The sequence below is a fragment of the Pelodiscus sinensis genome, unplaced genomic scaffold (genome assembly GCF_049634645.1).
Source record: "Pelodiscus sinensis isolate JC-2024 unplaced genomic scaffold, ASM4963464v1 ctg40, whole genome shotgun sequence".
Classification (NCBI taxonomy): Eukaryota; Metazoa; Chordata; order Testudines; family Trionychidae; genus Pelodiscus; species Pelodiscus sinensis.
This window is the reverse complement of record NW_027465932.1, coordinates 152,594-167,170: the sequence shown is the minus strand read 5'-3', so window position 1 is coordinate 167,170 and position 14,577 is coordinate 152,594. Positions and strand designations below refer to the sequence as shown.

Sequence of the window (14,577 nt, the reverse complement as noted above, 5' to 3'; positions counted from 1 at the left end):
TGGAAGAGGCTCGGCATGCTCTACTACCCCCAGGCCAGCCAGGGTCCAGGGGTGAGGAGCGCAGGAAGCCTTCTCCTGCCCTGCCAGGAGCACTTGGCACTTTGAAGTCCAAACGTAGCTCCCCCTCCCCATGGCCCTGATTGACAGGCGGATGGGGGGGTGCTTCAAAGCGCCATGTGTTCCTGGCAGGGTGAGAGGAGGCTTCTTGCGCTCCCCTCCCCCAGACACTTATTGGCCTGGGGACACGGGAGCAGCAGGGCGTCCGTGGGCCGGATCCCCTGCAGAGGGCGTTTTACCCACCGCTGCCCTGGCCTCTGTTTCCCTGGAGGTGGGTGACGGGAGGGATCACATGATAATTCCCAGTTCTGTTCCCTCCCTCTGGGGCACCAGGCACTGGCCGCTGTGGGCAGACAGGACCCTGGGCCGGATGGGCCGTTGGTCTGACCCAGCCTGGCCGCTCTTACGCTCTGATGTGCAGACGTCAGCAGAGCATTGTCTGTAGCCTTTGCTGAGGCAGGAGCCGTGGGAGCTGCTGTGGTTTCATTGGCAGGTGGGTTCATTTCTCAGGTTGTGAGCAGAGGCTGCTGCGGTTTCCTGAATGTCAGAGCGAGGCCCAGAGGGGGCTGAGGGCTCACGTCGACACACGCAATTCCATGTACTCCTATGTCCATGTTCTACTCAGTTTTTCACACTGAAATATTTCCGCCCGTGTCTGATCCAGAAGGCGACTGAAGAAAGAAAGGGAAAGAAAAGGACATTTCCCCTGGGCTGCCCCTGTTCCCGGAGGAACTCTCAGTCCATGTATGTCTGTATCGGAACTGAGAGTCTCGCTGGCACTGGGGATTGATCCTGGCTCCGGAAAGCTCGCCCCTTTCAAAGGGGGCACAGGACCCAATGGCGCCCGCTCTCTGGGTCGGTCTCTGCTCAGGAGCCAGGGCAGATGCAACCGCCTCAGAAACAAGAGACGGAGCCACTCGGGAGCCTGGCTGGGTCCGTGGGATTCTCGCTTGGATGGGTGGAAAGATTCCATCCAAGCTGTTGGAAATTAAACAAAACTTTTCCCCTCTCCACCCCCCCCCTCCTTCCTTGGACTGGGGCCAGGCAGTTACTGCTTCCTAGAGCAGCCTACACCACAGGCTGAGGGGACCCGGGAAGGGAGTTTCTGTGACATCACAAAGGGCCGTTTCCTCCTGCCCCTCTCCCCCGGGCCAGTGGTGCTCAGTGGTCGTTCCTCTCCCTGACAGGCCCAGCCCCACCTGGCAGCTCCACCCAGCACCTGTCGGCCAGGGCAGCTCCTCGGGGCTGCTCAGCCGGTCAGTGTCCCTGGCTGCTGCCCCGCTGGTGAATGGCCACGGTGGCTGGAGGCCCCATTTCCCGGGTGTAAGTGCCCACTGGCTGATGCTGAGCAGGCTCCGTACGCAGGGAAGAGCCGAGGGGGGGCCGTGCCCACTGCCGGCCGAGGGCTCCTCCTCAGGATTGCATTGCTTCTCTGCAGCTGTGCAGTGCGGTGACCCAGGGCGGGGACACGTAGCAGGAATCCCGGTTTGCTTCTCCTGCTGCCCCGGCTTCCCTCTTCGTCCCCTCACCTGTCTGGCGGCCTTTTGTCCCAGGCCTGTTTCCATGTCCTGTGGTCCCTTCTTCCCCTTCCTCACCTCCCTCCCACTCCCTCTGCCTCCTTCCTTCCCCCTTTGCCTCCTTCCCTCCCCCTTAGCCTCCTTCCTTCCCCCTTTGCCTCCTTCCCTCCCCCTTAGCCTCCTTCCCTCCTTCTTTCTCCCTTGCCTCTTTCCTCTCCCTCTGCCTCTGTCCCTCTCCCTCTGCCTTCTAACTCAAACAGTAAATCAAAGGGGCTGGTTAGTGGAGGTGCTGAGCACCCAGATCTCCAGCGGAAGCCATTGGGAGCTGGGTGGGCTCCACTTCTCAGGACGTCAGGTCCAGATGAAACTCCTCGGGCACCTTCTGCCAAACAGGGGGCCCATTCTCCAGTCTGCCTCTGGTTCCAGCTGCTGCTCCGCCTGGCTGGGCCGGCTCCTGGTGACTGCTGCTCCTCTGCGTGTGGTACAGGCTGGGCAGGGAGCCAATGAGACTCGGTGGCAGCCCCACCCCATGGAGAGTGAGTCCAAACAGAGGCGCAGGAGGTAGATCAGCAGCCCTCCCAGACACACCTGAGCCCTGCACTGGCCCCTGCAGCCCGACCCTGCTGTGGGCTTAGAGCTCCTCATCTGAACGGAGGCCCCCAAAGGCGACAGGCTGCCAGTGCGACCCTCTCACTGCTGCTCCGCTCAAAGTGCAACATCTTTAGGGATGTCAGATAATGTTCAGTTTAGCAATCGAGTAGCCACAAAAAAAGTATCAGTTACACAGTCACTAAGGATATGTCTACACTACAGCACTAATTCGAACTAACTTAATTCGAATTATTAATTCCAACTAAGCTAATTCGAACTAGCATGTCCACACTGAGTGGACCCTGAACTGAGGTTAAGGATGGCCAGAAGCAGTGCCGGCAGGGCATCAGGTTAGGACTTAGAGTGTGGAGCTGCTGTCTCAGGCTAGCCAAGGGCTGTGCTTAAAGGGACCCACCCCCACCCCAGACAGACAGTTCTCAGGGCTCCCCGCTCGCTTGTCTAACTCAATGAGGGACAGCAAAGCAGTCGTGTCTTGGAGTTCCCTGAGTGCCCACACTCGGGACACCACAGCACTCGGCTGTCAGCCCGGCTGCACTTGCCACAGGCTGCCATCCGGGGGGGAGGGGCAATTGGGGGGGCTGCTCCTGGGTTCACATGTGGCCTTTGGTGGCCAGGCTGGCAGCTATCCTGCCCTAGACAGCCACTTTTCCGTGCCTAGTGCAGAGATTGTGGATGTTGGAGGCCTCCCCCCATACCTGGATGAGGTCCACGATCTCCACACTGAACCAGGGGGGCGCCTGCCTGTTGCCGCCCCGGGCAGGCTCCTGGAAACTGCCAGCCTGGTCCTGGGAAGAGGCAGAGGGCTGGGTGGCAGCGGGTAGGTGGCTCATGCTAGGTGAAGGGTCTGCTGGCTGGGTGCTGGCAGGCTTGCACCTGGTGCCGGCACCGTAGCCAGACCGTGCCCCTTTAAGGTCTCCGGGGCTGGGAGGGGGGCAGAAGAGTTTCCCTGGCTTGGCCCAGAGTGGCCACCAGGGCAAGCTGGGGAGGGCTAGCCTGCCACTAGTTCGAATTAAGTGGCTCCACAGCCCTTAATTCGAACTACTTAATTCGAACTAGGCGTTAGTCCTCGTAGAATGAGGTTTACCTAGTTCGAATTAAGTGCTCCACTTGTTTGAATTAAGTTTGAACTGGCCATTTGCCTGTGTAGCGCCTATCAAAGTTAATTCGAACTAACCGCTGTTAGTTCGAATTAACTTTGTAGTGTAGATGTACCCTAAAATACTCCCTGGAGGTTGGGCCGGCAGCCAGTGTCCTCCAGCCTCATGCCCGGGGAGGTCCCTGTCACTCCATGCTCCTGCCTTTCTATCAGAAGCAGCAGTGTGGGGTGGCAGATTGGGCCAGACCATGAGGGAAGCCAGTTTAAAAACCAGCTCCCCACGCAGACCAACTGCCTGTCGTCCCAGGCTGCTGCCTCTGATACAGAAGCAGCAGAGCAGGGTGGCAACAGCCCCTGTCCAGATGGACCAAGCTCCCCACTGACAGAGGTTGCTCCAGTATCCCAGGGAGCAGCGTCTGTTCACAGTGAGCCCAGAGGCAGCACGGGGAGACATGTAGTCTTTTGGATTAACCAATACATCTATGCTTCTCAGTTAATTGTTTGACCGACTGCACACTCACATTCCTAGTTTCCATGCCAGTTAACTCCGGCCTTACAATGGTTAGAATTACAGAAAGGGAAACCCCCAAACTCACACGCTGTGACTGTGTTACCTTTCCAATGACACTGTCACACTTCTTTCCTACAGGCCCAGGAGCTGCCAGCCAGTGCACCGAGAAACCTGAGCTACGGATTGTTCTTGTTGGCAAAACTGGAGTTGGGAAAAGTGCAACAGGAAACAGCATCCTTGGCAAGTCAGTGTTTGAGTCTAGAATCTCAGCACAATCGGTGACAGTGAAATGTGTGAAGAGGAAACGGGACTGGAAGGGCAGGGACTTGGCTGTCATTGATACTCCTGGTCTGTTTGACACAAAAGTCCCTTTAATGGAAACAATGCGAGAACTGAGGCGTTGTTTTCTACTCGCTGCCCCAGGTCCCCATGCTATCGTCCTAGTGGTGTACTTAGGTCGTTTCACTGAAGACGAGAAAAAAACAATTGAACGAATACAAGACATTTTTGGGGACAAAGCTGCACAGCACATGGTCTTCCTGTTCACCAGAAAAGAGTACTTAGAGGGTATGTCTGTACATGATTATCTAAAAGAGATTTATGACAAAGATTTTGAGAAGCTGCTGAAAAGGTGCGGGAATCGATGCTGCGCTTTCAACAACAAAGCGACAGGCCAGGAGCGGGAAGCCCAGGTCTCAGAGCTGATTGCAATGATCGATAAGATGGTGCAGCAGAATGGAGGCTTCCATTATACTAATTCCATGTGTGAATATGCACAGATGAAGCTTCAAGAAAAAATCAAGCTGCTCAGAGAACTCGATGAGGAAGAGATGAGGAAAAAACAGAGAGAAATAAAATCTCTTCATGAGGAGGAATGTAAAAAACTAGCAGCGGAATTAAAGAAAGGAGGGTCATGTGATGAAATCACTTTGAAAGAGAAGAAGAAGGCCCTGCAACAAAAACTGGACAAAGATTTAGAGGAAATAAACAACCGCTACCAGGAACAGTTATGTGAACTCAGGGAAAGAGCTGAAGAGGATGTTACTATAATAGACCCTGGTTTCAAATTTGTCACAAATATTCTTTCATTTTTCAAACGCTGATTTGAATAATGATTCCTTATTATACTTTCTCCTCCTCTTGCCACTTTCCCACTTCTTCAATAGTCAGGAATGGTGTTTCAGTGCTTTGTCTCACCCATACCTCCTAATTTTTTCTGCATTGGAATTTACATTTCTACCAGCTTCTTAGTTAGCCTTGAACTTGCACACCCTATGCTATGAAAGCAGGAGGAAAACAAGCTCTTAGCATTTGTTCTTTATTAATACTGCATGTTGGTTCCATTAAAGATTCTACAGCTATTAGCTCTCCTCTAGAGTAAGAATTAGAATAAGCTTGGATTGATGTATCATTGGGACCAATATTATTGTCAATATGCTGGTAAAAGTAGAACCTGTTTCTGTTCAGGAATCATGTACAGAAATCAGACTCTGTTCATAAAAATAACTATTCCTGTGTATTTACGGATCAGTTTGGATGAACAGGTCTCTGCTCATTGGCTGTTTGCGGGCAGTTCATTCTGACTAGTCAGTATTCACTATGTGTAACTTGTCACTGGCCACTTAAGTCACTTAGGTTATGTCTACACTACAGAGTTTTTGTGTTAAAACAAGTGTTTTTCCACAAAAACTCACGGAGCGTCCACCCTGCAAGCGTATTCTTTTGACAGTAAATTGAAAGAACAGAGGGGTTTGTCTGTAATTGGTATTCCTCATTCTATGAGGAAGAAGCCTTTTCATGAAAGAGCTCTTGTACAAAAAGCCGGGTGTGGAAAGTCAGGAAAAATGGCCTCCAGGAAAAAGCACAGGTGCTCTGGTGGACACTTCGTTAAACTCATCACTACTCTATAATTCCTGCCTCCTGGCCCCTCCTAAAGCTGCAGGCCCCCGGACAAGCCTCATGGCAGGAAGCTGGACAAAAAGCAGCACCTCCCTGTGCCGCTCACCCTGCCACTGACCTGTTGATCCATGGCATAGTCACAAGCTCCCTGAGACTCCTCTGGCCTGCACAAAGAGCAGACCCAAGGGTCCCAGGACCCACCCAGGGGGGAGCAAGAGGCAGACACCCTCCTGGTCAGGCCCAGAGATAGAGTCCCTCCGGAGCTGTGGGGCCAGGAGGAGACTTTGCAGGATCCCCGGACCAAGCAGCAGAATGCCATCTCTTATGGCTGGATGGCGCAGTCCTTGGCAGAGTGCGGACACCCACACTGGACCTTGGAACAGCTCTGGAGTAAGGTCAAAGAACTCCACCAGGGATATGCCCACGCCACCAAGCATTCGGGGCAGGACCCCAGACCTGCCCCTACCACCGAGAGCTGCATGCCATCCTGGGGAGTGGGGAAATGCCCTCCGCATACACCTTTATGGACTCTGGGCTGCCAAACCCCATCATCGCCCAGCTGGGGGAGGAGCAGGAGTGGGAGGGCCAGGCAGCCGCGGAGTGAGAGAGGGGCACTGTGACGGACCAGGCCAGGTCTGGGCACCGCTAAGGGAATCCGCTCAGGGAGAATTGCTCAAACTCGGCTCCTTACAGCCCCAGACTGGAGACCTTCCCAAATAAGCCACAAACCAGTCACACTGAGCCCTCCAGCTGCCAGCCTGGCCAGCCTGAAGCCTCACGAGCAAAACCCCTCTGACACCCCAGCTCTTCCTTTGCCCCAATCAGCCCCGGGCCTAACACAGGTGAGGGGTCTAGAACCCAATCTCCCCTTCCCCAAACAGGTTCTTCCGGTCCCAAGAAACCAGCCACAGGACCCGATCGATTTATACTCTGGATCTTACCCACAAGACCACACTGAGCCAATCCTTTAGATTCTAAAATCTAAAGCTACGTATAGACTGGCATGATTTTCCGGAAATGCTTTTAATGGAAAAGTTTTCCGTTAAAAGCATTTTCGGAACAGAGCATCTAGATTGGCACGGACGCTTTTCTGCAAAAGCACTTTTTGCGGAAAAGTGTCCATGCCAATTTAGACGCGCTTTTCCGCAAAAAAGCCCCAATTGCCATTTTTGCCGTTGGGGCTTTTTTGCAGAAAACAAATCTGAGCTGCCTACACTGGCCCTTTTGCGCAAAAGGACTTTTGCCCGAACGGGAGCAGCATAGTATTTCCGCAAGAACACTGACAATCTTACATGAGATCGTCAGTGCTTCTGTGGAAATTCAAGCAGCCAATGTAGACAGCTGGCAAGTTTTTCCGGAAAAGCGTCTGATTTTCCAGAAAAACTGGCCAGTCTAGACACAGCCTAAAGGTTTACTAAGGCTGTGTCTAGACTGCAGGGTTTTTTCGAAAAAAGTAGCCTTTTTTCAAAAAAACTTTACCTGCATCTAATCGAAATTAAATCGAAAGATCGTGGTTTTTCTTTTGACGGTGGTACTCCTCATTTTACGAGGAAGAACGCCTTTTTTCTAAAGTGCTCTTTCGAAAAAAGGCATTCTTGAATGCAAACAGGGCTTTTTCAAAAGAGAGCATCCATACTGCCTGGGTGCTCTCTTTCAAAAAAGCAGCTCACTTTTTCGAAAGAAGAGGTTGCAGTCTAGATGCTCTTTTTTGAAAGAAGCTTTTTCAAAAGTATCTTTCGAAAAAGCCTCTTTCAAAAGAGGCTTGCAGTCTAGACGTAGCCCAAAAGAAAGAAAAGCAGAAGGCTGTGTCTACACTGCACCCCTTTTCCGGAAAAGGGGAATATCCCCCGCGGCAATTGCATTTACATGGCTGTCGCTTTTTTCCGGCTCAGGGTTTTTGCCGGAGAAAAGCGCCAGTCTAGATGCGATTTTCCGGAGAATAAGTCCTTTTCTGGAGGAGCCCTTATTCCTACTTTCAACCTCGCTGCTTCCCCTCGCCACTTGGAATTACTATTTTAAACCACGCCTCTGTTCTCCTTCCTCCTCTCCCACCCCACAGGGCTTTCAACACCAAGAAACATGGCACAGTAGCTGGCAGACCCCACATTGCAGCCATGACAGCCCGGGAGGTGGGGGGGGGGCATTTCTCTGGTTTAGAGCAGTTTAGATCATTTGGTAAACTGGCACAAGCAAACAATATGGCTGCGTCTAGACTGGCAAGTTTTTCTGCAAAAGCAGCCGCTTTTCTGGAAAAACTTGCCAACTGTCTACACTGGCTGCTTGAATTTGCGCAAGAACACTGATGATCTGATGTAAGATTGTCAGCGATCTTGCGCAAATGCTGCTCCCATTCGGGAAAAAGCCCTCTTGCGCAAATACATTTGCGCAAGAGGACCAGTGTAGACAGCACAGTACTGTTTTGCGCAAAAAAGCCCCGATGGAGAAAATGCCAATTGGGGCTTTCTTGCGCAAAACCGCGTCTAGATTGGCACGGACGCTTTTCCCCAAAAAGTGCTTTTGCGCAAAAGCATCCACGCCAATCTAGACGCTCTGTTCCGCAAATGCTTTTAATGGAAAATCATGCCAGTCTAGACGTAGCCTATATGTTTTAATATGTCTATATATTGGAAGCAAGAACACGGGACACACTTATAGGGTGGGAACCTCCACCCTGCGATGCTGGGACTCTGGACTAGATTTTTCAGTGTGGTGAGTAAGCAACTGAACTTGAGCTCCCAGTGTGTGGCCAAAGAGGCCGAAAGGGTAACCACCATCCTGGGCTGTATCAACAGGGGAATCTCAAGTAGGAAAGGAAACGTTATTTTTGCTCTCTCTCTCTAGCACTCATGAAACGATCGTATCTAGTTCCGATGCCCTCCATAATAGAAAGATGTTATTAAATTAGTGAAGGTTCAAAGAAGAGCCACGAGAAGTATTAAAAGGTTGGAAATCGTGGCTAAAGTGTCAGATTCAAGACTAGACAAAGTGAGCGAGGCAATATCATTCAGTGGACCAACTTCTTTTAGTGGATGTCATGGCTCCTTCCCCACTCTGGCACGATGAATGCAGAAGTGGGGGCCAGCAAGTACCCTAAAACCTTATCTACCTTATCTCTTTGTATAAAACTTCCCCCCAAAATTTTAAAACTCTAGATTTGGGGAATAAAACTTCTGCTGCCACCACTGAAGTATTGATGTAAAAAATCAGGGGAGAGATTACTTGGGAAATCTCAGCCCTAAAGTACAAAGCCAGGACACAACCATTAACCAATGCCAGGTTAATAAAAAGAGAAGAGAAAACTTTTATTATCACTGTAGGGAATAATTTCTGGACACACTGGGTGCAGGTGAAAACAAGCAGAGGATTTATTGGTTCACACAGCTGGTGGAGTACCCATCAGGGGGTTAGCCTGGTGAGCACTAACTTAACCAAAACATACATTAGATTATATAGGTAGCAGATGGACAGAGGAAAAGTGATTTGATAGGACTGCAGCGGAAGTGAGATATGCACATAAGCCAATGGTCTATGACAGTTACACAGTATCTCCGCCCATTGCCAATTAAACATGTTATCACTAATACAGGTAGTTATTCCTAACAAGCTAAATAAGTCAACATAAACAAAGACATGTTGATGGTCATTTTGTCGGCCGGAAATATAATGCATCTCCTGTGGGGGTGGTATTGCCTTGGCGCGATCTTTGGGATCCAAGCTTATTTTCTAGGAACAAAGCAGACAATGAAAAACAATCCTGCACGGTTGTTTGGTTGTTTGGTACCGGCCTCATCAAAGTGAGGCCCTTTTGGAACGTGGTTGCCAGGGGAACCAGGGTCACAGTAATTGCTGTACTGTATGTTTCTCAGGGCTGGCTTAATACTTTCAGATTTGAGTTTGTCAGTTCTCAGCAAGATACGATGGGCTGCCTCAATTTACCCTACAATCACCACAATATTCCTGTTGCAAGCATAATGACTAGATGGAAAATTAACCAATAATATACTCATGGGCTGTGTCTAGACTGCATCCCTTTTCCATAAAAGGGATGCAAATTAGACACATCGCAATTGCAAATGAAGCGGGGATTTAAATATCCCCCGTGGCATTTGCATGAACATGGCTGCCGCTTTTTTCCGGCTTGGAGCTTTGCCAGAGAAAAGCGCCAGTCTAGACGGGATCTTTCGGAAAATAAAGCCTTTTCTGGAAGATCCCTTATTCCTGATTTTAAGAGGAATAAAGGATCTTCTGGAAAAGGGTTTATTTTCCGAAAGATCCCATCTAGACTGGCGCTTTTCTCTGGCAAAGCCCCGAGCTGGAAAAAAGCGGCAGCCATGTTCATGCAAATGCCACGGGGGATATTTAAATCCCCCACGGATTTGCAATTCTGAAGTGTCTCATTGGCATCCCTTTTCCGGAAAAGGGTGCTAATGTAGACACAGCCAATAAGTGTACTCTCTTTGAAGTCCAGATCTCTTGAACAATCCAGGCAGGTGCTCTTCTGCATCCCCGGGGAACTGGAGCCTGGGGGAGCAGAAGTGCTTGCAGTCGTCAGGATGTCTGAAGGAAGTCTGGAACTCATGACCTCATTTGCCACAACGTGTTGCTCTCTGGCAATGCTGGCCACCTGCAACAGCCATTTTACTGTGGTGGGGGGAGAGTGGGCATTGAGCTCAGCAGGAGAAAAATTGTGGCAGATGTTGTGGCTGAGCCTCAGTCAGGGGGAGGGGCTACCAGAGCTATATAAGCCGGTGACTCAGCTACCAGGGAGTTTGCAAACAGGAACAGCTAACAGGAGAGTTTGGAGAGGGAGTTTAGAGGGCATTAGTGACTTCTCACCTTCTTTAAACATAACTATTATAATCGATATTCTAGACATTTAATAAGAAGCCCAGTTTATACTTAAACTTATTCATAAGAAAATTGGAGACAGAAGCCCAGCAGCAGACTGGGGGCTATCCTGTTTATTGCGTCGAGTGTAACATGTATGATTACTTGCCCTGTGGGCGGGTGGCGTATGTGTGCACTCATTGCAAGGAGCTCCTGACCCTCAGAGACCGAGTTCGGGCTTTGGAGGCCAGGGTGGCTGAACTGGAGGAGCTAAGGGAGGTAGAGAGCTATGTTGATGAGACTTTCCGGGACACTGTAGTACTGTCCCACCTCCAGTCTGAGAGCCCCAGTGTTTTTAAGGAGGATGAAAGTCTCGAGGGAACAGAGCATTCAATGGGAGCAGAGGGAAACCATCCCGTAGTTGGGACCCTCCTCCCAGAGGATGTTGCGGTCTCCTCTCACACTGAGGATACCTCTGAGGGGGAGGGAATGCCAGTTAGGAAGAGGCAGGTGTTAGTAGTGGGTGATTCGATCATTAGAAACATAGGGTATGTCTACACTACCCCGCTAGTTCGAACTAGGAGGGTAATGTATGCATACCGCACTTGCTAATGAAGCCCGGGATTTGAATTTCCCGGGCTTCATTAGCATAAGCGGGGAGCCGCCATTTTTAAATCCCCGCTGCTTCGAACCCCGTGCAGCGCGGCTACACGGGGCTCGAACTAGGTAGTTCGGAATAGGCACCCTAGTCCAAACTACCTAGTTCGAGCCCCGTGTAGCCGCGCTGCACGGGGTTCGAAGCAGCGGGGATTTAAAAATGGCGGCTCCCCGCTTATGCTAATGAAGCCCGGGAAATTCAAATCCCGGGCTTCATTAGCAAGTGCGGTATGCATACATTACCCTCCTAGTTCGAACTAGGAGGGTAGTGTAGACATACCCATAGATAGCTGGGTTTGTGATGACTGGGAGAACCGTATGGTCACTTGCCTGCCTGGTGCGAAGGTTGCGGATCTCTCAAGGCATCTAGATAGACTTATGTGTAGTGCTGGGGAGGAGCTGGTGGTCGTGGTACATGTAGGTACCAATGATGTAGGGAAGGGTAGGAGAGATGTCCTGGAGGCCAAATTTAGGTTGCTAGGAAAGAGACTGAAATCCAGGACCTCTATGGTGGCATTCTCAGAAATGCTTCCAGTTCCACGCACAGGGCCAGGTAGGCAGGCAGAGCTTCAGAGTCTCAATGCATGGATGAGACAATGGTGTAGGGAAGAGGGGTTTGGATTTATTAGGAACAGGGGACATTTTTGGGAGAGGGGGAGCCTATACAGGAAAGATGGGCTCCACCTAAACCAGGGTGGAACCAGACTGCTAGCACTAAAAAATAAAAAGGCCATAGAGCAGTTTTTAAACTAAAAGATGGGGGAAAGCCGATTGGTGCGGAGATGCACGTAAATTGGAGGGAGACTTCTCTTAGAGGAGAATCCATTGATAGAGATTATCTAAGCTGTAGTCGGAAAGAGAGGAGGGGAGAGGGCAAACCATGGGCCAGAGCAGACAAACAACCGCATACAAAGGAATCCAATGTATCAGGGAAGGGCAGACAAACAAGCAGTGGCAAATTTTTAAAGTGCTTCTACACAAATGCTAGGAGTCTGACTAATAAGATGGGTGAACTAGAGTACCTCGTATTAAAGGAGGAGATTGACATAATAGGCATCACTGAAACCTGGTGGAATGAGGAAAATCTGTGGGACACAATCATACCGGGATATAAAATATATCGAAAGGATAGAGCAGGCCGGCTGGGTGGCGGAGTGGCACTGTATGTGGAAGATAATGTAGAATCAAATGAAATAAAAATATTAAGTGAATCAACATGTTCAATAGAATCACTATGGATAGAAATTCCATGCTCCAATAATAAGAAATTAGCAGTAGGGATATATTACCGACTACCTGACCAGGACAGCGATACTGACATTGAAATGCTGAGGGAGATTAGAGAGGCTACCAAAATAAAAAACTCTATAATAATGGGGGATTTTAATTACCCCCATATTGACTGGATATATGTCACCTGAGGAAGAGAAGTGGAGATAAAATTTCTCAATGGCTTAAATGACTGCTTCTTGGAGCAGCTGGTGCAGGAACCCACAAGGGGAGAGGCAATTCTCGATTTAGTCCTGAGTGGAGTGCAGGATCAGGTCCAGGATATAACCGTTACAGGACCGCTTGGGAATAGTGACCATAATATAATAACATTCAACATTCCTGTGGTGGGAAGAACACCTCAGCAGTCCAACACCCTGGCATTTAATTTCAAAAAGGGGAATTACACAAAAATGAGGAGGTTAGTTAAACAGAAATTAAAAGGCACAGTGACTAGAGTCAAATCCCTGAAAGCTGCATGGAAACTTTTTAAAGACACCATAATAGAGGCCCAACTTAAATGTATACCCCAAATTAAAAAACATAGCAAGAGACCTAAAAAAGAGGCACCGTGGCTTAACCATCATGTAAAAGAAGCAGTGAGGGACAAAAAGGTATCTTTTAAGAAGTGGAAGTCCAATCCTAGTGAGATAAATAGAAAGGAACATAAATACTGTCAAATCAAGTGTAAACATGTAATAAGAAAAGCAAAAAAAGATTTTGAGGAACAGCTAGCCAAAAACTCAAAAAAAATAACAAAATGTTTTTTAAGTACATTAGAAGCAGGAAGCCTGCTAAAAAACCTGTTTGTCCCCTAGATGATCGAGCTATAAAAGGAGCAATCAAGGACGATAAAGCCATTGCGGATAAACTAAATGAATTCTTTGCTTCAATCTTCACGGCTGAGGACATTGGGGAGATTCCTGAATCTGCACCGTCCTTTGTGGGTGATGAATCTGAGGAACTGTCCCGGATTGAAGTGTCATTAGAGGAGGTTTTGGAACAAATAGAAAAACTTAATGTTAACAAATCTCCGGGACCGGGGGGCATTCATCCAAGGGTTCTAAAAGAACTAAAATAGGAAATTGCTGAGCTATTATCTGTGGTTTGTAACCTATCCTTTAAATCGGCTTCTGTACCTAATGACTGGAAGGTAGCCAACGTGACACCAATATTTAAAAAGGGCTCTAGAGGCGATCCTGGCAATTACAGACCGGCAAGTCTAACTTCAGTACCGGGCAAATTAGTCAAAACAATAGTAAAGAATAAAATTGTGAAGCATGTAGAAGAACATAATTTGTTGGACAAAAGTCAACATGGTTTCTGTAAAGGGAAATCCTGTCTTACTAATCTATTAGAGTTCTTTGAAGGGGTTAATAAACATGCAGATAAGGGGGATCCAGTAGATATAGTAAAATTGGATTTTCAGAAAGCCTTTGACAAGGTCCCTCACCAAAGGCTCTTGTGTAAATTACATGGCCATGGGATAAGAGGGAAGGTCCTTTCTTGGATTGAGAACTGGTTAAAAGACAGGAAACAACGGGTAGGAATAAATGGTAAATTTTCAGATTGGAGAGGGGTAACTAGTGGTGTCCCCCAAGGGTCAGTCCTGGGACCAACCCTTTTCAACTTATTCATAAATGATCTGGAGAAAGGGGTAAGCAGTGAGGTAGTAAAGTTTGCGGATGATACGAAACTGTTTAGGATAGTCAAGACAGAAGCAGACTGTGATGGACTCCAAGAAGATCTCACCAAACTCAGTGATTGGGCAGCAAAATGGCAAAAGCAATTTAATGTGGATAAGTGTAAAGTAATGCACATCGGGAAAAATAACCCCAACTATATGTACAGTATGATGGGGGCTAACTTGGCTACGACAAATCAGGAAAGAGATCTTGGAGTTATCGTGGATAGTTCTCTGAAAACTTCCACACAGAGTGCAGCGGCGGTCAAAAAGGCAAATAGGATGTTAGGAATTATTAGGAAAGGGATAGAAAATAAGACCCAGAATATCTTACTGCCCCTGTATAAAACTATGGTACACCCACATCTTGAATACTGTGTACAGATGTGGTCTCCTTACCTCAAAAAAGATATTTTGGCCTTGGAAAGGGTTCAGAAAAGGGCAACTA

The 14,577-nt window shown here is 48.9% G+C and overlaps 1 protein-coding gene across 1 annotated transcript in view; it reads left to right on the top strand.

The window, feature by feature from the left end:
- Nucleotides 1-1,213: 1,213 nt before the first annotated feature.
- The window catches only part of LOC102454822 (GTPase IMAP family member 8-like), a 43,676-nt gene continuing 30,312 nt past the window's right edge, over nucleotides 1,214-14,577 (top strand). Inside the window, exons 1-3 of the mRNA XM_075916932.1 lie at nucleotides 1,214-1,380; nucleotides 2,001-2,110; nucleotides 3,932-4,894. Of these exons, the coding sequence (XP_075773047.1) occupies nucleotides 1,346-1,380; nucleotides 2,001-2,110; nucleotides 3,932-4,894 (1,108 nt within the window). The 5' untranslated portion in view covers nucleotides 1,214-1,345. The remainder of the gene's footprint in view (nucleotides 1,381-2,000; nucleotides 2,111-3,931; nucleotides 4,895-14,577) is intronic.